This window comes from Somniosus microcephalus, chromosome 16 (assembly GCF_052327205.1).
Source record: "Somniosus microcephalus isolate GS21.2 chromosome 16, FLI_Smic_1.0, whole genome shotgun sequence".
Classification (NCBI taxonomy): domain Eukaryota; kingdom Metazoa; phylum Chordata; class Chondrichthyes; order Squaliformes; family Somniosidae; genus Somniosus; species Somniosus microcephalus.
This window is the reverse complement of record NC_141002.1, coordinates 9,669,287-9,691,364: the sequence shown is the minus strand read 5'-3', so window position 1 is coordinate 9,691,364 and position 22,078 is coordinate 9,669,287. Positions and strand designations below refer to the sequence as shown.

The window sequence follows — 22,078 nt, the reverse complement described above, 5'->3', positions numbered from 1 at the left end:
CTCAAACCCACCCATACCCGCTCAAACCCAGTCAAACCCACCCATACCCACTCATACCCGCTCAAACCCACTCAAACCCACTCAAACCCACCCAAACCCACTCATTCTCGCTCAAACCTACTCAAATCCATCCATTCCCACTCATACCCGCTCAAACCCACTCAACCCCACTCAAACCCACTCAAACCCACTCAAACCCACCCATACCCACTCATACCCGCTCAAACCCACTCAAACCCACCCATACCCACTCATTCCCGCTCAAACCCACCCATACCCACTCAAACCCACTCATACCCACTCAAACCCACTCAAACCCACCCATACCCACTCAGACCCGCTCAAACCCACTCATACCCACTCAAACCCACTCAAACCCACCCATACCCACTCAAACCCGCTCAAACCCACTCAAACCAACTCATAACCATTCATACCCACTCAAACCTACTCAAACACACTCAAACCCGCTCAAACCCACTCAAACCAACTCATAACCATTCATACCCACTCAAACCCACTCAAACACACTCATACCCGCTCAAACCCACTCAAACCCACTCAAACCCACCCATACCCACTCATACCCGCTCAAACCCACTCAAACCCACCCATACCCACTCAAACCCACTCAAACCCACTCAAACCCACCCATACCCACTCAAACCCACTCAAACCCACTCAAACCCACCCATACCCGCTCAAACCCAGTCAAACCCACCCATACCCACTCATACCCGCTCAAACCCACTCAAATCCATCCATTCCCACTCATTCCCGCTCAAACCCACTCATACCCGCTCAAACCCACTCAAACCCACCCATACCCACTCATTCCCGCTCAAACCCACCCATACCCACTCAAACCCACTCAAACCCACTCAAACCCACCCATACCCACTCATTCCCGCTCAAACCCACTCAAATCCATCCATTCCCACTCATACCCACTCAAACCCACTCAAACCCATTCATTCCCGCTCATTCCCGTTCATTCCTGCTCATATCCAGCAGGAGTAGGTGACCCATGCCTATTTACCCACTTCCTGGCCTAAGGGGCACTGAGGCCAAATGTAGCTCTCCAGCTGCTGAGATCAGCAAACTCAGTCCAGCTCAGGAATCAAATGTGACCTGCGTGGCTCAGCTACTGGCTGGACCAACTCAGTGAGCTCTAGGAAGAGACGGTTCATCATTACTTCACATGATAGTGTTTGCCATGTCACCTGTATGTGAATTTCAGAGAAACTGCACAGCCCATGTACCGCTACAGTGTGAAGCTCTCACTGTTCCTGCTTCACAGTGCAGTGTACGAGTTTCATTGTGCAATGCGCGGGAGTGAACTGCTTTGTGAATCACCATAATAGTGGATGTTTTTCAATCCATATAGTTCACTGCAAAGTCTATGCATTCAAAACTGGCTGCTGACTTTGAGCAGTGAAGGAGGGAGATTATTGCCATTCAAAGGGATTTGGATCAGTTAAGTGGCTGGGATAAGGAATAACAGATGGATTTTGAAGTGAGGTGAAATGTGAGGGAAGTGAGAGTGATAGTGCCCATGGTGAAGAGTGTGTTTTGCTTCAGGCCATTAGTTTCCACACTTTGGGCAAAAGCCAGTCCCACTGAAATACATCAAGTGCCTGATCTAAAAGAGGGGCTCTGCCAACATACTGCTCCCGCTGTCGCACCTTGCTGCATATGAGCATGTGTCAGAGAGGGGGATTATAAACTATAGGGGCCGATCCTGGGGCTGCACTCCAGTTTGATGAGGGTCCACACTGGGTGTGGAGACAGGGCTGTAACACTGGAGGGCCAACATTGCAACTGGTGCTCCTGACCCATGAGGCTCTGTATCAGGTGCAGTTCTGTACAAAATTACCCTTTGACTGCCCATCAGCAAAAGCAGACAAAGAAAAGGATCTGAGGGCGATTGCTGATCATTCACTGGCAGTACGCAGTCAATGTGAGACTGTTATTAACTAGGTTTATATCTCAAGGGCATTTGACGGCCGGCCAAACCACTCTAACCGTGCACAGCTCCCGGGTGTTGGCACATCTCGAATACTGCGTGCAGCTGTGGGCAGGAGACTTTCAAAGGGGCATTGATGCTGTGCAGAAGGCGCAGGGAAGAGTGATGAGGGTTTATGAGGAGAGACTACCAGGGATGACCTACCAGGGCTTCAGTTGTCAGGGCGAGGCTGGTTCTGGACCCAAGTGCAGACAGACGAGGCGAGAAGCAGGAATGCAGTCTTAAATAAAAGTACTTTACTAGAATCACACAGGTAAACAGTTACAAACATAGGAGCTCAAGACAAGCTACCACTGGGCAAACGGCTTGTCAAGACTGAGCACAGAGGGAAGAAACCACATATCTTAAATACAAGCAAAAACAGGTGAAACCAATAAACCTGATAAAAGGCAGTTAAGTAAACTAGTAACAATTTAGCAAAGGGAAACAAACAAGTGAAGGTGCCATCTAGGGGTTACTGAGGGAACTAACCGGCACCCTCACATCAGTGGTGAAAAGAAAATAATTGAGGGGACATGATCCTGATTGAGAGGTTCAAGCTGGTTATTTAACTTGGGCTGTGAATGTAGAGCTTGATAATATGAGTATTAAATGAACAAGCCTGAAGCTAGGAGTTTTCTTTTTACTCCACAGAATAATGGACATGTAGAATCAATTACCAGCTGAACTGTTAATACTGTGTCAGTTAGTGGCTTGAAAATGGAATGGCTTAAATATTGGATTAAGGAGAGGATTGGAGATTGTGTAGATAAAAACAGATGGAGTCTATCGAACGCTCTGCTGAGTGAGATGGGCTCTTCGGTGTTACATCAATGGAAATATCAAAATTGTACAGCACAGAATGAGACCATTCATCCCATCATGCCTATGCCATATCATGTCAAGAAAGTCAACTGGGGTCAAGGTAGAAGCGTTCACGTCATGGCCCTGTTTCAACCAATTCTACCACCACCACGCACATCATGCCTGAAGACGGAAGTAGTCGTCGATGTCAGAAACACGGGTCTTTTTCAAGACCGGCATTGACTGTTATATCTGCTAACGTTGAAGGGTTCTCTATAGCTAAACAAAACATCCTCGCTACATTATGCAATGAGTTGGAGTGTGATGTCCTCTGCCTGCAGGAGACACATAGAGGAAGTGAGAACAACCGCCCAAAAATACCAGGAATGGTCCTGGCTATTGAATGACCTCATCGACAATATGGCAGTGCTGTATTTGTTAGAGCTGGTTCAGTTGTAGAAGCCACTTCTAAAACAGAGGAGGACAACATCGAAATTCTAACCGCAGAGCTGAGCAAAGTAGTAGTGATCTCAGTGTACAAGCCACCTGGCACAGATTTCAGCTTCTCTAACCCTGTACCCAACCTGCACAATAAACCACAGATCATCATTGGAGACTTTAATAGCCACAGTACCCAATGGGGGTACAAGGAGACTAACAATGATGGAGAAGCAGTCGAAGAATGGATGGACGCTAACCAGCTTAGTCTCATCCATGATCCTAAATTGCCAGCCTCCTTCCACAGTGCCCGCTGGAAGTGTAGATATAATCCAGATCTTGCCATTGCCAGCAACGACATCACTGGCCTCTGCAAGAAGCTTGTCACAGACCTAATACCACAGACACAACACCGTCCTATTGGCATCCAGGTAAATGCAGCAGTGTTACCAACCATCGTACCATTCAAAAGGCGCTTCAACTTCAAGAAGGCCGATTGGAACGGTTTTACACGAGCACTTGACCACAAGGTTAAACGCATTAAACCACTACCTGAGCACTACAACCTCTTTGCAAAAGCTGTCCAAAAAACAGCTAGAAGGAAGATCCCCCGAGGTTGCAGAGTACACTACATCCCTGGTCTCACCAAGGAGAATGCTGAACTCTACTGGGAGTATGTCTCAATGTTTGAATCTGACCCCTTCTCAGAGGAAACAATATCTACTGGTGAGAGGGTGATGTTAAGTATCTCTCAAGAACATCAAAACACCTGGAACACCTTGATAGAGACAACAGATCTTACAAAAAACAGCAAGAAGACATGGTCTCTCATATGCAAACTTGGAGGTGATCCCAAGAAAGCTGCCCAACATCCAAATGTGTCTGCTAACCAAGTTGCACACCAGTTGCTCCTAAATGGAAAAATCAACAAGAAACAACCAAGAGCACAACTAGACAGGAAGAAGTACAGCGATGATCCTGGCTTCACTAGACCATTCACCATGGAAGAGCTGGAAACTGGTACATCTAGTCTAAAACACAGGAAAGCAATTGGTCTTGACAACATAGCAACGGAGCAGATAAAGCATTTTGGACAGAAAGCAAAGAAATGGCTCCTACAATTGTTCAACCACTGTCTGGCAACACACAAGCTACCTAATATCTGGCAGAAGGCACATGTAATAGCACTATTAAAGCCTGGAAAAGATCCCTCAGATCCTAAGAGTTTTCGGCCAATTTCACTGCTTTGCCACACCTATAAGCTGTTTGAACGCCTGATACTCAATAGGATAGCACCAACTGTAGATGAGAAGATCATTCCACAAGCAGGTTTCCGCCCCGGCAAATCAACAACAAGCCAACTGCTCAACCTCACACAACACATCGAAGATGGTTTTGAGCAAGGGATGGTGACAGGTGCTGTTTTTGTAGACCTGTCAGCAGCATACGATACAGTGAACCATAGACGTCTCCTCTGCAAGATTCTAGAGATGACAAAAGAGATTCACTTAACAGAGCTGTTAGAAAGCACGCTTCAGAATCGCCGGTTCTATGTTGAACTAGGTGGGAAGCGCAGCAGGTGGCGTATTCAGAAGAATGGTCTTCCTCAGGGAAGCGTGCTTGCACCGCTGCTGTACAACATCTACACGAATGACCAACCTATAGACGGTTTTACACGCCGTTTCATATATGCTGATGACTTATGTGTCACTGCCCAAAGCACTGATTTTTAACACCGTGGAGAAAACGCTTTCTGAGGCCTTGGAGGGACTAAAATCCTACTATGAAGAAAACCACCTTCGCGCAAACCCATCAAAGACGCAAGTTTGTGCATTCCACCTCAGAAACCGTGAAGCCAAGCGCCAGCTGAAAGTAACCTGGTGTGGAGCAACACTGACGCATTGCGAGCACCCTATCTACTTAGGAGTCACCCTTGACCGATGCCTCACCTTCAAGAACCACATCGAGAAGACAAAGGCAAAAGTGAGCGTACGAAACAACATCCTGAATAAGCTCACTAACACAAGATGGGGAGCAAGCCCGAAAACATTGCGAACCAGTGCACTTGCTCTTTGCTATTCCACTGCCGAATACGCCTGCCCTGCACGGGAAAGGTCTACTCATGCCAAGAAGATGGATGCCGTTCTGAATGCAAGCTGCCGATTTATCACAGGTTGCTTAAAACCAACAAACACCAACAGCCTATATATCCTGGTGGGTATCGCTCCCCCTGATATAAGAAGAACGGTAGCCAGCAAGAAAGAGCGACTCCGTCAAACATCAGATGAGAGACACCCTCTGCATTGTCATACACCTACACCCAGCCGCCTAAAGTCAAGGAAGAGCTTCATGAACAGTGTTGTTCCATTACAATCAACCTCATCTGAAGCCCACATCGCCTTGTGGAAAGACCGGCTCGCCAGTCTTGAACAACCCCCAGTGATGGAAATTTTACTTGATGAAAGCCTTCCCCCAGGAGCTAATTGCAACTGGGCAACCTGGCAGTGCCTTAACAGGCTTAGGACCGGTGTAGGTTGCTCAAAGGTGTCACTAAGCAAATGGGGATATTCAACCAGCCCGACAACTTGTGAATGTGGAACTGAGGCACAGACTATGCAACATCTCCTGCAATGTCCATCGTTAGAGGAACCCTGCACTGTTGCAGATCTTGCCGAATTCAACAACAAGGCGCAAAAATGTGTCCAGTTCTGGCTGGGCTATGTATAGACTGTCCGTGGACACGATAAGAAGAAGTCAACTGGTCAAGGCTGTATTCGTTACAGTCCTCCCAATCTTTGGGAAGAGTCGAGGATCACTTGTGCCGGCTCTGACTCCCAGTGTTGCAGGCAGGCCACTCAACTCACTGCTCCATGGCCCTGTCTGGGGCAGTGCAGTCAGGAGGCTCCTCTGTGGTGTTTGAGGTAAAGACCAGTACAGGCCATCTTGGATCATTCCAAGATACCTACATACAAGTGAGATGTAATATCCGATAGCTATTCTGGAATTTGACCTAAATTCACCTTTGCGCTAGCAGCAAAACACTGCCGAGATTAAATGAGAGGGATAGGGCAATAGTACGGCAGATTGGAAACTGTAGAAATAGTAGATGCATTGCTGGTCATCTTCCAAAATTCTATAGACTCTGGAACAGTTCCCATGGATTGGAGGGTAGCTAATGTAACCCCACTATTTTAAAAAGGTGGTAGAGAGAAAATGGGGAATTATAGACCAGTAAGCCTGACATCGATAGTGGGGAAAATGCTAGAGTCCATTATAAAAGATGTAATAGCAGAGCACTTGGAAAACAGTGACAGGATCGGACAAAGTCAACATGGATTTACAAAAGGTAAATCGTGCTTGACTAATCTACTGGAATTTTTTGAGGATGTAACTGGTAGAATAGATAAGGGAGAACCAGTGGATGTGGTGTATTTGGACTTTCAGAAGGCTTTCGATAAGGTCCCGCATAAGAGAATAGCGTGTAACATTAAAGCACATGGGATTGGGGGCAAGGTACTGACTTGGATAGTGAACTGGTTGGCAGACAGGGAGCAAAGAGTTGGAATAAACAGGTCTTTTTCCGAGTGGCAAGCAGTGACTAGTGGGGTACCGCAGGGATCGGTCCTTGGACCCCAGCTATTCACAATATATATTAATGATCTAGACGAGGGAACTAGATGTAATATCTCCAAGTTTGCAGACGACACAAAGCTGGGTGGGCGTGTGTGCTGTGAGGTGGATGCAGAGAAACTCCAGTATGATTTGGACAGGTTGGGTGATTGGGCAGAAGCATGGCAGATACAGTATAATGTGGATAAATGCAAGGTTATCCACTTTGGTGGCAAAACAGGAAGGCAGATTATTATCTGAATGGCAATAGATTGGGAGAAGGGGAAGTGCAACGAGACCTGGGTGTCCTTGTGCACCAGTCACTGAAGGTAAGCGTGTAGGTGCAGCAGGCGGTTAAGAATGCAGATGGTATGTTGGCCTTCATAGCGAGAGGATTCGAGTACAGGAGCAAGGATGTCTTGCTGCAGTTGTATAGGGCCTTGGTGAGACCACACCTTGAGTATTGTGTGCAGTTTTGGTCGCCTTATCTGAGGAAGGACGTTCTTGTCATGGAGGGAGTGCAGCGAAGATTCACCAGACTGATACCTGGGATGGCAGGAATGACGTATGAGGAGAGATTGGGTCGATTGGGCTTATATTCGCTGGAGTTTAGAAGAATGAGAGGGGATCTCATTGAAACTTATAAAATTCTAACAGGACTGGACAGACTAGATGCAGGAAGGATGTTCCCAATGGCGGGGGAGTCCAGAACCAGGGGTCATAGTCTAAGGATAAGGGGTAAGCCATTTAGGACAGAAATGAGGAGGAATTTCTTCACCCAGAGAGTGGTGAACCTGTGGAATTCTCTACCACAAAAGGCAGTTGAGGCCAATTCATTAAACATATTCAAGAAGGAGTTGGATATATTTCTTAAGGCTAAAGGGATCAAGGGATGTGGGGAGAAGGCAGAGACCGGGTACTGAATTTGGAGGATCAGCCATGATCTCATTAAATGGCGGAGCAGGCTCGAGGGGCCGAATGGCCTACTCCTGCTCCTATCTTCTATGTTTCTATGTTTAATGTACATGGGAGGGCTAGATAATCCATTCAGTATGCAGTGGGACTCCCCCTCAACCTTTCAACTTCACAAGATGAATTTCAAATAAAGGAACAACCTATGTGATGTAGGATTGATGGCTAGAACGCAGGCAAAACTTTACATGCAATGATTGGCCACTTTCAAGGTCTTTTGGTTATGTCTCTGAATCCATGTATGTTAACTAGTTTTTTTCAGGATTTTCCAACATATCCGATCAATCAACTTAATTAGATGGGAATAATCCATTTGAAAAAAAAAACCTGATATACAGAAGGATGCGTTTAATTAGGATTCCAGTGCGTTAATGAGATAAGGGGATTATTCCAAAATGGACAAAAGATTGAAGGACTTGACATATTTATGCAGAAATGCCACAGTCATTAAGCTGGAGAAACTTATTCCTCTAAATCCTGAATAATAAAAACCTGAGTGATCTGGGGCCCTATTTTTGGAATGTTGTGTGTACAGGGATTTTGGAGGCTCAGCTGGTAAAGACCGTGAGCCGCACAGACCAGATCTATACCGAGCAAAGTGGCTGGGGTTCCCACTGGGACACCACAATGGTGAAAGAAAGTGTTGTGTATGTAATATGTGTGCTACTTTGAACCTATGGACAGGACTGCACTACTTGTAGGGCGTAGTGATACGCAGTACCACTCCTGGCCATGGGGTATAAATAGTACTGTGGGTACTGATCTCCCCTCAGTTCCCGCCTGTGGGCATGAAGTAAAGATCTACGTATAGTCCCTACCTCTAACCAGTAAAGATCTGTTTTATTGTTACTGATTAAGTCTGAGTATTAATTACTTGAACAACTCACAGATTTAACACTGGCGACGAGTCTGATTCGGACCCTGCGGCAGTCACTCCACGGCAGCTTCGTCCACAGCCAGGACGTTGCAGAGAGGTTTCCACCCTCTCCACCCCACTGGAAGACATCCTGACCTCGGAGCCTCCATCGGCGACCGTCAGCTTCTTCTCCAGCTTGGTGGTGGGTAAGCCGTTGTCTGAGCCGGGCAGCGACGCGACAGGCAGTCGACCGCGTTGGCCTCACGAACGGGGCTGGGGGAGCTGGAGGAATAGGGCGCGAGAGCCGCTTCGAGCGGGAGGCGTTTCAACGGAGCGATCGCATCTCCTGATAAGAGCCGAGAGCCGCTTCGCGATCCAGCGATCGCATCCGCTGATAAGGGCCGCACTCGGGCGATCGCGGCGAAGATAAGGGCCGCACTCGGGGGCTGAAGGGAGACGGCATTGGGGGACGGGTGAAGACCGCCAAGCGCGGGAAAACCGCCATTTTGTGGGCGGAGGACGACGGCAAGAGCGGGAAGCCGCCATCTTTGATAACAAGTAAAGAAAATAAAATCTGAGAAATTGCAAATCTACAATGCCTAAACACGGGAATATTAGCACCTTTGATAGTGACCTCGAAGATTGGGCCATATATGTTGAAAGAGTAAAAAATTATTGTAAGGCCAATAAAATTCGTGACCAAGATAAAGCTCTAACATTATTAAATTTAATGGGTGCGAAGACATACGGGCAATTGAAACACCTGTTATCACCAGATGAACCAGCGGATAAGACGTTCGATGAGATTGTTACTGTCCTGAAAGACCATCTAAACCCCACGCCGCTGATGCTAGCGGAACGATTTAAATTTTACGACAGAAGGCAGCTACAGCATGAAAGCAATGTTGAATATTTGCTGGAATTGCGTAAATTAGCGAAATATTGCCAGTTTGGAACGGGACTGACAGAGGCACTTCGAGACAAATTTGTGCGTGGTTTATTTAAACAGGATACACAAAAGCGACTGCTCGAGGAGAATGAGCTGACGCTTGAGAAGGCGGTCACTATGGCAGCAGCACACGAAGCCACAGCGAGAGGCACGGCAGTAATGCAGCTACGGTCACCGGAGCTCAGTGCACACAAATTGGGTGTGAGTTCTGGCAAATGTTATCGTTGTGGAAAGGCAACGCATGATCAGAACCAGTGTTGGTTTAAAAACCAAGAATGTAGAACTTGTGGTAGGCTTGGACATATAGCTAGAGTATGCAGGTCAGGGAAGAAGACCAGCAACAAGAAGTCACCGCAAGGAAAATACGCAAAGGTACACAAGGTGACCGAACAGGAGTCCGATTCAGACGCTAGCAGTAATGAACTGGCTAGCTTAAGCTGTAATGAACTGGCTAGCTTAAGGGTACTCAACGCTGGTAAGGGTGCAGACCTCCAGACAATTTGGGTCACTCTTCAGATAGAAGGAGTCCAAGTAAAACTGGAATTGGACACTGGATCGGCATTGACGGTCATAAATAAGAAAGATTACGGAAAGTTATTCCAACATATTCCCCTACAGGATACGGGGATTATATTGAAAACATACACGGGGCAAAGAGTGTACCCCATCGGGAAAATAGAGGTTGCAGTGGTCCACAAGGGCGAAGACAGTCAAATAATGGACTTATATGTGATATCTGAAGGAGGTCCTCCACTACTAGGACGGGAGTGGATTAGGAAAATGAATATGGACTGGCATTTCCTACAAACAATAACGAGTGAGAACTCGGTGAAGATAGTCGGCCCAGACTCTGGAACGGATGATGGTAAGCCCAACTCAGGTGCAAAAGACAAAGTTTCAGCACAGAATTCCACTGAACAACAACAACATAGTTTAACTGTGGATTCTGAGTCTGGCAAGTCTACTGATGTGCCCATTTCTGAGGGACACCGGGCTCGAACTCAACTCCATTTCAAACTACAACAGCAATTAGAACAAATGCTTCGCCGTTTTGAGCAAGAGTTGAATGCAACGAAAGAGTTCTTTGATATAGAGTTGGAGAATATGGAAAGACAACAGAAGCAGCTGATGGAGAAAATGGAGCAGGAGCACACAAAACGTCTGATGTCAGAGGAGTTAGCGGTCAGCCAACTCCTGCATATGCTGAAGGACAGGACTCTGAAATGGGAAAAACTTGAACACGAACTTCAATATTCAAACGAAAGGGGTTCGGAGCTCTCAAAGGTTATTGGAAGAGCTGAGGTGGCAACACAGACTGAGATGACTGCAACAGAGCAGCCCTTGGATGCCAAAAGTACGCTGACTCACGTCAACGTAGAACAACAGACCGCTGAAACAGCTGCTCCAGTAGAGGGATTGAATAGTCCGATCAATCAATCTCCAAAAGAAGTTGAAGTAGTAAAATCTCAAATGAGGTCATTAGTAAACGACTTGCTGAAAGCCCAGAAAAAGCTGGATGAAGAGGTACGCATGAAGAAGTCTCTTCAGGAAAGATGTCTGGACTTGGAACAAAAGCTGGCTAACGCCCAGCTGGGTATGGAGGAAATAGAAGACCCTCTCGCTGGCCTAGATCAGGACGACACCGAATATTACTATGTCCTGTCCTGCCCAACTTGTAACTTCGACTCCCACCATACAGAAATCATGGAGGAGCACCGAAAGTCTACGGAACATCGGGAGAAGGTGGCTCTACTACGGAAAAAGGAGGAAGAGAAGGAGGAACTGCGCATGCAGCTGGCAGCTGACAGTGGAGCCCAGAGAGTCTCCAAGAAGCAGAAAAGGAAAAGTCGAAACAGAAGATGACCCATCTGAACCATTATTACCTCTACCAGATCACACACGTGGTCCCTCCGAACGGAGCCAATTCAGTTCGTAAGTTCAAACTATTAAATCCATGGAAGGACTATTGAATGAGTCACTCCAGCAACGTGAACCGACTACACCACAGAGATTGAATCTGTGAACTGTTTTCCGCAGAGACTGAATCTGTGATCTGTTTTGACATGAAGTTATCTATGTATCTATGTTATTCTGTTATGTAAACCTGAAGTTATATATGTATATAGGTTATTACGTTATGTTAAATGGGGAGATGACTGTAAAGCTAAGAAGGGAGGAATGTTGTGTATGTAATATGTGTGCTACTTTGAACCTATGGACAGGACTGCACTACTTGTAGGGCGTAGTGATACGCAGTATCACTCCTGGCCATGGGGTATAAATAGTACTGTGGGTACTGATCTCCCCTCAGTTCCCGCCTGTGGGCATGAAGTAAAGACCTACGTATAGTCCCTACCTCTAACCAGTAAAGACCTGTTTTATTGTTACTGATTAAGTCTGAGTATTAATTACTTGAACAACTCACAGATTTAACAGAAAGGACGAAAGACAAACAGACATACTGGGAGAACTCCCCTGCTCGTCTTTGAATAGTGCCGTGGGATCTTTTACATCCACCTGACAGGGCAGATATGGCCTCGGTTTAACATCTCATCCAAAAGACGGCACTACCAATAGTGCAGCACTCTCTCAGTACTGCACTAAAGTGTCAGGGCTAGGGAGAGGGAGGTCAGATACAGTTCCTGCTCTTGGCCATGTTCCAGAGATACTAGTTGGAAAGTGAGTGTATTTGAATACTGGATGAGGACGGGATTGAGCTCTATTGAAAAGCCCGCTGGCACTCACTGAAGCATGAGGAATGGTCACTTGGGTGAAGTACCAGAGGGCTCCTGGAATATGTGGGGCCATACGTCACCAAGAGCTAACAGGGAAGAAATTGGTCCTCTGTACATAAGGGACCAATTTCAAGATGCAACGTCTCATTCTCAATCATCGCCTGGGGTTTGTGTGGCAATATACTGGCGTAGGCGACTGTCCGTGGAGCCTGCCTGAAACAGGCATTAGCCCCTTTGCATATGTAAACGAGGGGCCGAATGCCTGTTTCAGGACCCCTGGCAGGGATTGGGCAGCGCTGAGCGGAGCTGGGCCTGGGTCTGTCCCGCTCAGGTTCACCCAGCGACAGCAGCCGCTGCCGCCAAACAGGCAAATTTGTTTTTTTAAATTAAACCTTCCTGTGTCATGCCACCCGCCATACTGGACCCTTAGGTGCCCGTTTTATGCCTGTAAAACGGGAGCAGCACCATCGGATTTCTTGGCCATTATTTCTTCCTTTACATTTATTTTTAGACCTTCCCAGATCAAGTACTGGGTCCCTGAAATGGAAAGTGTTCCATTCCCCTGGCATGAACATCCTTCACTGTGATGAGCACGGAATTCATTACAGGAAGGCATTTATCTCCCATTCTGATCTTTCCAAATATCAATATTATCAACTATTAGCTCTAGACACCTGAAAAACAGATAATAGATTTATCCATAATCCCGCAGCGAAAAAGAAAATGTTATTTCAGCAGATTGTGATGTACGAGCCCAGCGGCTTCAGCCAGTGTCACTATCTTAATGACTTTCTCACCTCTAACAGATTGTAAAAAGAACATTAAAAAGCAATCGAGTCCATGTCATTGGCACTGTATGTGGGATAGAACTTGCCAAGGAGGGAGCTAAAAGAGACTAAAAGGTGTTAGTTGAGTCATTACTCACCAAGTCCGCATGTCCTGGTCTATCTGAAAGTATTGCACTGTGAGGTCGCCTCTGAATCGTCTCTTTTGTCGAACTACCCTAGCATATCACATTTTCTCAGAGCTCTTCCTGCTGACACCAGGGGTCAGCCTCAGTGCTCATCTTTACACTTCCATGAGGTCTTGGATAGATCCGTATATTGTGGTGACCAGAACTGCTCAAATCTGGATGATGGGATGGATTTCGAGACAGATTTGGCATAAAGACATTGGGTTTGTTATCTGAACCTGTGGGATTGCTATCTGGATGGTGGGACTGCTATCTGGATAGTGGGATTGGAGTCTGGATGGTGGGGTTGGTATCTGGATGGTGGGGTTGGTATCTGGATGGTGGGGTTAGTATCTGGATGGCGGGGTTGGTATCTGGATGGTGGGGTTAGTATCTGGATGGTGGAGTTGGTATCTGGATGGTGGGATTGGTATCTGGATGGTGGAATTGGTGTCTGGATGGTGGGATTGGTGTCTGGATGGTGGGGTTGGTGTCTGGATGGTGGGGTTGGTATCTGGATGGTGGGATTGGTGTCTGGATGTTGGGGTTGGTATCTGGATGGTGGGGTTAGTATCTGGATGGTGGGGTTGGTATCTGGATGGCGGGGTTGGTATCTAGATGGTGGGGTTGGTATCTGGATGGTGGGGTTGGTATCTGGATGGTGGGCTTAGTATCTGGATGGTGGAGTTGGTATCTGGATGGTGGGGTTGGTATCTGGATGGTGGGGTTGGTATCTGGATGGTGGGATTGGTATCTGGATGGTGGGATTGGTATCTGGATGGTGGGGTTGGTATCTGGATGGTGGGTTTGGCATCTGTATGGTGGGGTTGGTATCTGGATGGTGAGGTTGGTATCTGGATGGTGGGATTGGTATCTGGATGGTGGGGTTGGTATCTGGATGGTGGGGTTGGTACCTGGATGGTGGGGTTGGTATCTGGATGGTGGGGCTGGTATCTGGATGGCGGGGTTGGTATCTGGATGGTGGGGCTGGTATCTGGATGGTGGGGTTGGTATCTGGATGGTGGGGTTGGTAGCTACATAAGAACATAGGAAGTAGGAGCAGGAGTAGGCCACACGGCCCCTCGGGCCTGCTCCACCATTCAATAGGATCACGGCTGATCCGAACCTAGACTCACGTCCACTTCCCTGCCCGCTCCCCGTAACGCCTAATTCCCTTATCAGCTAGGAAACTGTCTATCTCCGTTTTATATTTATTTAATGTCACAGCTTCCACAGCTCTCTGAGGTAGCAAATTCCATAGATTTACTACCCTCTGAGTGAAGAAGTTTCCACTCATCTCAGTTTTGAAAGGGCAGCCCCTTATTCTAAGATTATGCCCCCTAGTTCTAGTCTCACCCATCAGTGGAAACATCCTCCCCGCATCCACCCGATCAAGCCCCCTCACAATCTTATATGTTTCGATAAGATCGCCTCTCATTCTTCTGAATTCCAATGAGTAGAGGCCCAACCTACTCAACCTTTCCTCATACGTCAACCCCCTCATCTCTGGAATCAACCGAGTGAACCTTCTCTGAACTGCCTTGAGAGCAAGTATATCTTTTCTTAAATATGGAAACCAAAACTGCACGCAGTATTCCAGGTGTGGCCTCACCAGTACCCCGTGTAACTGAAGCAAGATTTCCCTGTTTTTATACTCCATCCCCCTTGTAATAAAAGTCAAGATTCCATTGGCCTTCCAGATCACCTGCTGCACCTGCATACTAACCTTCTGTGTTTCATGCACCAAGATCCCCAGATCCCTTTGTACTGTAGCACTTTGTAGTTTCTTTCCATTTAGATAATAACTTGCTCTTTGATTTTTTCTGCCAAAGTGCATAACCTCACACTTTCCAACATTATATTCCATCTGCCAAATTTCTGCCCACTCACTTAGCCTGTCTATGTCCTTTTGCAAGTTTTTTATATCTGGATGGTGAGGTTGGTATCTGGATGGTGGGGTTGGTATCTGGATGGTGGGGTTGGTATCTGGATGGTGGGATTGGTATCTGGATGGTGGTGTTGGTATCTGGATGGTGGGATTGGTATCTGGATGGTGGGGTTGGTATCTGGATGGTGAGGTTGGTATCCGGATGGTGAGGTTGGTATCTGGATGGTGGGATTGGTGTCCGGATGGTGGGGTTGTTATCTGGATGGTGGGATTGGTGTCCGGATGGTGGGGTTGTTATCTGGATGGTGGGGTTGGTATCTGGATGGTGGGGTTGGTATCTGGATGGTGGGATTGGTGTCCGGATGGTGGGGTTGTTATCTGGATGGTGGGGTTGGTATCTGGATGGTGGGGTTGGTATCCGGATGGTGAGGTTGGTGTCCGGATGGTGGGGTTGTTATCTGGATGGTGGGGTTGGTATCTGGATGGTGGGGTTGGTATCTGGATGGTGAGGTTGGTATCTGGATGGTGGGGTTGGTATCCGGATGGTGGGATTGGTATCTGGATGGTGGGGTTGGTATCCGGATGGTGAGGTTGGTGTCTGGATGGTGGGGTTGGTATCTGGATGGTGGGGTTGTTATCTGGATGGTGGGGTTGGTATCTGGATGGTGGGGTTGGTATCTGGATGGTGGGGTTGTTATCTGGATGGTGGGGTTGGTATCTGGATGGTGGGGTTGGTATCTGGATGGTGGGATTGGTATCTGGATGGTGGGGTTGGTATCCGGATGGTGAGGTTGGTGTCCGGATGGTGGGGTTGGTATCTGGATGGTGAGGTTGGTATCCGGATGGTGGGGTTGTTATCTGGATGGTGGGGTTGGTATCTGGATGGTGAGGTTGGTATCTGGATGGTGGGGTTGGTATCTGGATGGTGGGGTTGGTATCTGGATGGTGAGGTTGGTATCCGGATGGTGGGGTTGTTATCTGGATGGTGGGGTTGGTATCTGGATGGTGAGGTTGGTATCCAGTTAGTGGGGTTGGTATCTGGATGGTGGGATTGGTATCTGGATGGCGGGGTTGGTATCTGGATGGTGAGGTTGGTATCTGGATGGTGGGGTTGGTATCTGGATGGTGAGGTTGGTATCTGGATGGTGGGGTTGGTATCTGGAAGGTGGGGTTGGTATCTGGATGGTGAGGTTGGTATCTGGATGGCGGTGTTGGTATCAGGATGGTGGGGTTGGTATCTGGATGGTGGGATTGGTATCTGGATGGTGGGGTTGGTATCTGGATGGTGGGGTTGGTATCTGGATGGTGGGGTTGGTATCTGGATGGTGGGGTTGGTATCTGGATGGTGAGGTTGGTATCCGGTTAGTGGGGTTGGTATCTGGATGGTGGGGTTGGTATCTGGATGGTGAGGTTGGTATCTGAATGGTGGGATTGGTATCTGGATGGTGGGATTGGTATCTGGATGGTGAGGTTGGTATCTGGATGGTGGGGTTGGTATCTGGATGGTGGGGTTGGTATCTGGATGGTGGGGTTGGTATCTGGATGGTGGGGTTGGTATCTGGATGGTGGGGTTGGTATCTGGATGGCGGGGTTGGTATCTGGAAGGTGGGGTTGGTATCTGGATGGTGAGGTTGGTATCTGGATGGTGGGGTTGGTATCTGGATGGTGGGGTTGGTAGCTACATAAGAACATAGGAAGTAGGAGCAGGAGTAGGCCATACGGCCCCTCGGGCCTGCTCCGCCATTCAATAGGATCATGGCTGATCCGAACCTAGACTCACGTCCACTTCCCTGCCCGTTCCCCGTAACCCCTAATTCCCTTATCAGCTAGGAAACTGTCTATCTCCGTTTTATATTTATTTAATGTCACAGCTTCCACAGCTCTCTGAGGTAGCAAATTCCATAGATTTACTACCCTCTGAGTGAAGAAGTTTCCACTCATCTCAGTTTTGAAAGGGCAGCCCCTTATTCTAAGATTATGCCCCCTAGTTCTAGTCTCACCCATCAGTGGAAACATCCTCCCCGCATCCACCCGATCAAGCCCCCTCACAATCTTATATGTTTCGATAAGATCGCCTCTCATTCTTCTGAATTCCAATGAGTAGAGGCCCAACCTACTCAACCTTTCCTCATACGTCAACCCCCTCATCTCCGGAATCAACCGAGTGAACCTTCTCTGAACTGCCTTGAGAGCAAGTATATCTTTTCTTAAATATGGAAACCAAAACTGCACGCAGTATTCCAGGTGTGGCCTCACCAGTACCCCGTGTAACTGACGCAAGACTTCCCTGTTTTTATACTCCATCCCCCTTGTAATAAAAGTCAAGATTCCATTGGCCTTCCAGATCACCTGCTGCACCTGCATACTAACCTTCTGTGTTTCATGCACCAGGATCCCCAGATCCCTTTGTACTGTAGCACTTTGTAGTTTCTTTCCATTTAGATAATAACTTGCTCGTTGATTTTTTCTGCCAAAGTGCATAACCTCACACTTTCCAACATTATATTCCATCTGCCAAATTTCTGCCCACTCACTTAGCCTGTCTATGTCCTTTTGCAAGTTTTTTATATCTGGATGGTGAGGTTGGTATCTGGATGGTGGGGTTGGTATCTGGATGGTGGGGTTGTTATCTGGATGGTGGGATTGGTATCTGGATGGTGGGGTTGGTATCTGGATGGTGGGATTGGTATCTGGATGGTGAGGTTGGTATCCGGATGGTGGGGTTGTTATCTGGATGGTGGGGTTGGTATCTGGATGGTGGGGTTGGTATCTGGATGGTGGGGTTGGTATCCGGATGGTGGGGTTGTTATCTGGATGGTGGGGTTGGTATCTGGATGGTGGGGTTGGTATCTGGATGGTGGGGTTGGTATCTGGATGGTGGGGTTGGTATCTGGATGGTGAGGTTGGTATCCAGTTAGTGGGGTTGGTATCTGGATGGTGGGATTGGTATCTGGATGGTGGGGTTTGTATCTGGATGGCGGGGTTGGTATCTGGAAGGTGGGGTTGGTATCTGGATGGTGAGGTTGGTATCTGGATGGCGGTGTTGGTATCAGGATGGTGGGGTTGGTATCTGGATGGCGGTGTTGGTATCAGGATGGCGGTGTTGGTATCTGGATGGTGGGATTGGTATCTGGATGGTGGGGTTGGTATCTGGATGGTGGGGTTGGTATCTGGATGGTGGGGTTGGTATCTGGATGGTGGTGTTGGTATCTGGATGGTGAGGTTGGTATCCGGTTAGTGGGGTTGGTATCTGGATGGTGGGGTTGGTATCTGGATGGTGAGGTTGGTATCCGGTTGGTGGGGTTGGTATCTGGATGGTGAGGTTGGTATCTGGATGGTGGGGTTGGTATCTGGAGGGTGAGGTTGGTATCTGGTTGGTGGGGTTGGTATCTGGAGGGTGAGGTTGGTATCTGGATGGTGGGGTTGGTATCTGGATAGTGGGGTTGGTATCTGGATGGTGGGGTTGGTATCTGGATGGTGAGGTTGGTATCTGGATGGTGGGGTTGGTATCTGGATGGTGAGGTTGGTATCTGGATGGTGGGGTTGGTATCTGGAGGGTGAGGTTGGTATCTGGTTGGTGGGGTTGGTATCTGGAGGGTGAGGTTGGTATCTGGATGGTGGGGTTGGTATCTGGATAGTGGGGTTGGTATCTGGATGGTGGGGTTTGTATCTGGATGGTGAGGTTGGTATCTGGTTGGTGGGGTTGGTATCTGGAGGGTGAGGTTGGTATCTGGTTGGTGGGGTTGGTATCTGGATGGTGGGGTTGGTATCTGGATGGTGAGGTTGGTATCTGGTTGGTGGGGTTGGTATCTGGAGGGTGAGGTTGGTATCTGGATGGTGGGGTTGGTATCTGGATAATGGGGTTGGTATCTGGATGGTGGGGTTGGCATCTGGATAGTGGGGTTGGTATCTGGATGGTGGGGTTGGTATCTGGTTGGTGGGGTTGGTATCTGGTTGGTGGGGTTGGTATCTGGTTGGTGAGGTTGGTATCTGGAGGGTGAGGTTGGTATCTGGATAGTGGGGTTGGTATCTGGAGGGTGAGGTTGGTATCTGGATGGTGGGGTTGGTATCTGGATGGTGGGGTTGGTATCTGGTTGGTGGGGTTGGTATCTGGATGGTGAGGTTGGTATCTGGTTGGTGCGGTTGGTATCTGGAGGGTGAGGTTGGTATCTGGTTGGTGGGGTTGGTATCTGGAGGGTGAGGTTGGTATCTGGATCGTGGGGTTGGTATCTGGATGGTGGGGTTGGTATCTGGATGATGGGGTTGGTATCTGGATGGTGGGGTTGGTATCTGGATGGTGGGGTTGGTATCTGGATGGTGGGGTTGGTATCTGGAGGGTGAGGTTGGTATCTGGAGGGTTGAGGTTGGTATCTGGAGGATGAGGTTGGTATCTGGAGGGTGGGGTTGGTATCTGGTTGGTGGGGTTGGTATCTGGTTGGTGGGGTTGGTATCTGGAGGGTGAGGTTGGTATCTGGATGGTGGGGTTGGTATCTGGATGGTGGGGTTGGTATCTGGAGGGTGAGGTTGGTATCTGGTTGGTGGGGTTGGTATCTGGAGGGTGAGGTTGGTATCTGGATGGTGGGGTTGGTATCTGGATAGTGGGGTTGGTATTTGGAGGATGAGATCAAATAGTTCTAATGGTCTTCTTCATTCAAATCTGATTCATAATGTTACTTGGGCTCCCATGTGGTCCAACTTCCCCACACCTGCTCCCCTTGACAGACCTGCCGGCCCTTCCCTCCATTCCCAGCCCACTCACCTGTGGAATGTTACCTGAGCTAGGAATCAGGGGTGATCTCTCCCTATTTTTAGCTCTCCAGCAACTTAGAACTAAAGAACTACTATTAGGAGTAGGGTTCTCCCAGCTTCTGTGCACCAAGTGGAAGGACTCTTTTAAAATAGGCCTCTCGTCCCTATAGTTTCTCTTCATGTGACCAACCTGCACAGAATGGTCTCAGTGGTGAGATCAGAATCAGGAGCCTGCTGTACGGGGCGTTCGAGACTGGCCATTGAAGAAAGCATTGGTTGGAAGAGCTGTGGATCATGTCTATTGTTGTTTTCTACAGTGACAGCTCAGCAAGTCTGCAGTGAGCTGATTGATTGAAGGGTATTGTCAGCTGCTCTTTGCGGGTTATTAACCATCTCTGACAATCCCATCCACAGATAAATAACCAGCCTACAGTGTGCAGCTAGTGCTGTGAGGAGGAAAAGGTAAGTTATCCCAACAAACCTCTCCTGGAGTGCTGGGTCGCAGCAACACCAAGCCACCCACTCACCTACTTCTCTCACTGGGTACACAGTCAACTGGTGTCTTGAGCCTAGTTACACTGTCCAGTTCCTTGCCCTTCTCTATTGATGTATTCTGTATGTCCAATTACCCTTCATTCTGGCTGCATTCTCTGTTTGTCCCTGATTTTTAAATGACCTTTGACTGCTGACATTTGTTCCCGGGATGTGGGCGACACCTGCCAAATTTGCAGGGCTATGGGGAAGGAGCAGGGGAGTGGGACTAATTGGATAGCTCTTTCAAAGTGACGGCACAGGCATGATGGGTCAAATGGCCTCCTTCTGTGCTGTATGATTCTATGAAATACATAACTGTTTCTAAGACCCTACGTAGAATCTACAGCACAGAAACAGACCATTCAACCTAACTGGTCCATGCGTGTTTCTGCTCCACACGAGCCTGCTCTCACTCTAATCACCTCTCCCCACCCTGTCCCCGCATCGCTCTAGTCCCTTCACCCGAATGTTGCAGCAAAACCTCCCCTTAAATACATCGATGCTCTCTGCTTCGACCACTCCGTGTGGCAGCGAGTTCCACATTCTCACCGCGCTCGGTGCAAAGAGATTGGCCCTAAATTCTTTCTTTGATCTGTTAGTGACGATCTTATATTGATGCCCCTTTGTTCTGGACTCGCCACAAGTGAAAACAATTTCTCCACATCCACCCTATTGAAACCCTTCATCATTATAAAGACCTCTACAGCTCTCCGCTTGGTCTTCCCTTTTCCAGAGAGAAGAGCCCCAGCCTGCTCAATCTTCCCAGATAGTTGCATCCTCTCAGTTCTGGGAACATCCTTGTAAATCCTATTTGGATTGTCTGTTTCAGTGCTGTTCCCAGACAACTTTATCCCACACTGCATTATCCTTTGGTGGAAGAAATTCATCCTCACTCTTCCTTTGTTGCTCCTGCTGTCCTAGTGTCCCTTTCGGATTAGAACCCTTCCCTATAGGTGATCAATTTGTCTGTATCTATTCTGTCGATTTTCCTTCGTAACCCGGAAAACTTCAGTTATATCACTTCAAGTGTCCCCTCTTTAAATAACACAAGCCCAACTGACGAAAGGTCATCGACCTGAAACGTTAACTCTGTTTCTCTCTCCACGGATGCTGCCTGACCTGCTGAGTGCACCCAGCATTTTCTGTTTGTATTCCAGGTTTCCAGTATCTGCAGTATTTTCCCTTTAACCTTGACTTGGGTACCTGATACCCTAGGGTTTACCTGACTGGGAATGACCGGATGGACAACCTTACCTCCCATCAGGAACAGCAAGCCAGCCACATACTGCATCAGGCCCCGATCCCAACAGCAGCCGAGGATTCCGATTATCCAGCCGAACAGGATGATGGCGACCGCCATTCCCATGAACCCAGCTGTCATCCGGCGCAGATCTGTGGAGGAGAAAAGAGAAGCCACGGCTCACTAAGCTTTACAGTGGAAGTGCCCTTCCTCCCAGTGCTGACATCTGCTGTCATAAAAGAACCGCTTCAATAATATTTCTGCCTGTTCTCTATGGAGGCGCGCTCCGATGAACTCGGTATCACTCAGTCGAGAGGAACGACAGTCCTGGCAGAGCGGCCCTGTCA

The 22,078-nt window shown here is 48.1% G+C and overlaps 1 protein-coding gene across 1 annotated transcript in view; it reads right to left on the bottom strand.

The window, feature by feature from the left end:
• tmem178bb (transmembrane protein 178Bb) overlaps positions 1-22,078 on the bottom strand; it is a 928,396-nt gene that overhangs the window by 118,412 nt on the left and 787,906 nt on the right. Inside the window, exon 3 of the mRNA XM_086009740.1 lies at positions 21,746-21,883. Within this exon, the coding sequence (XP_085865866.1) occupies positions 21,746-21,883 (138 nt within the window). The remainder of the gene's footprint in view (positions 1-21,745; positions 21,884-22,078) is intronic.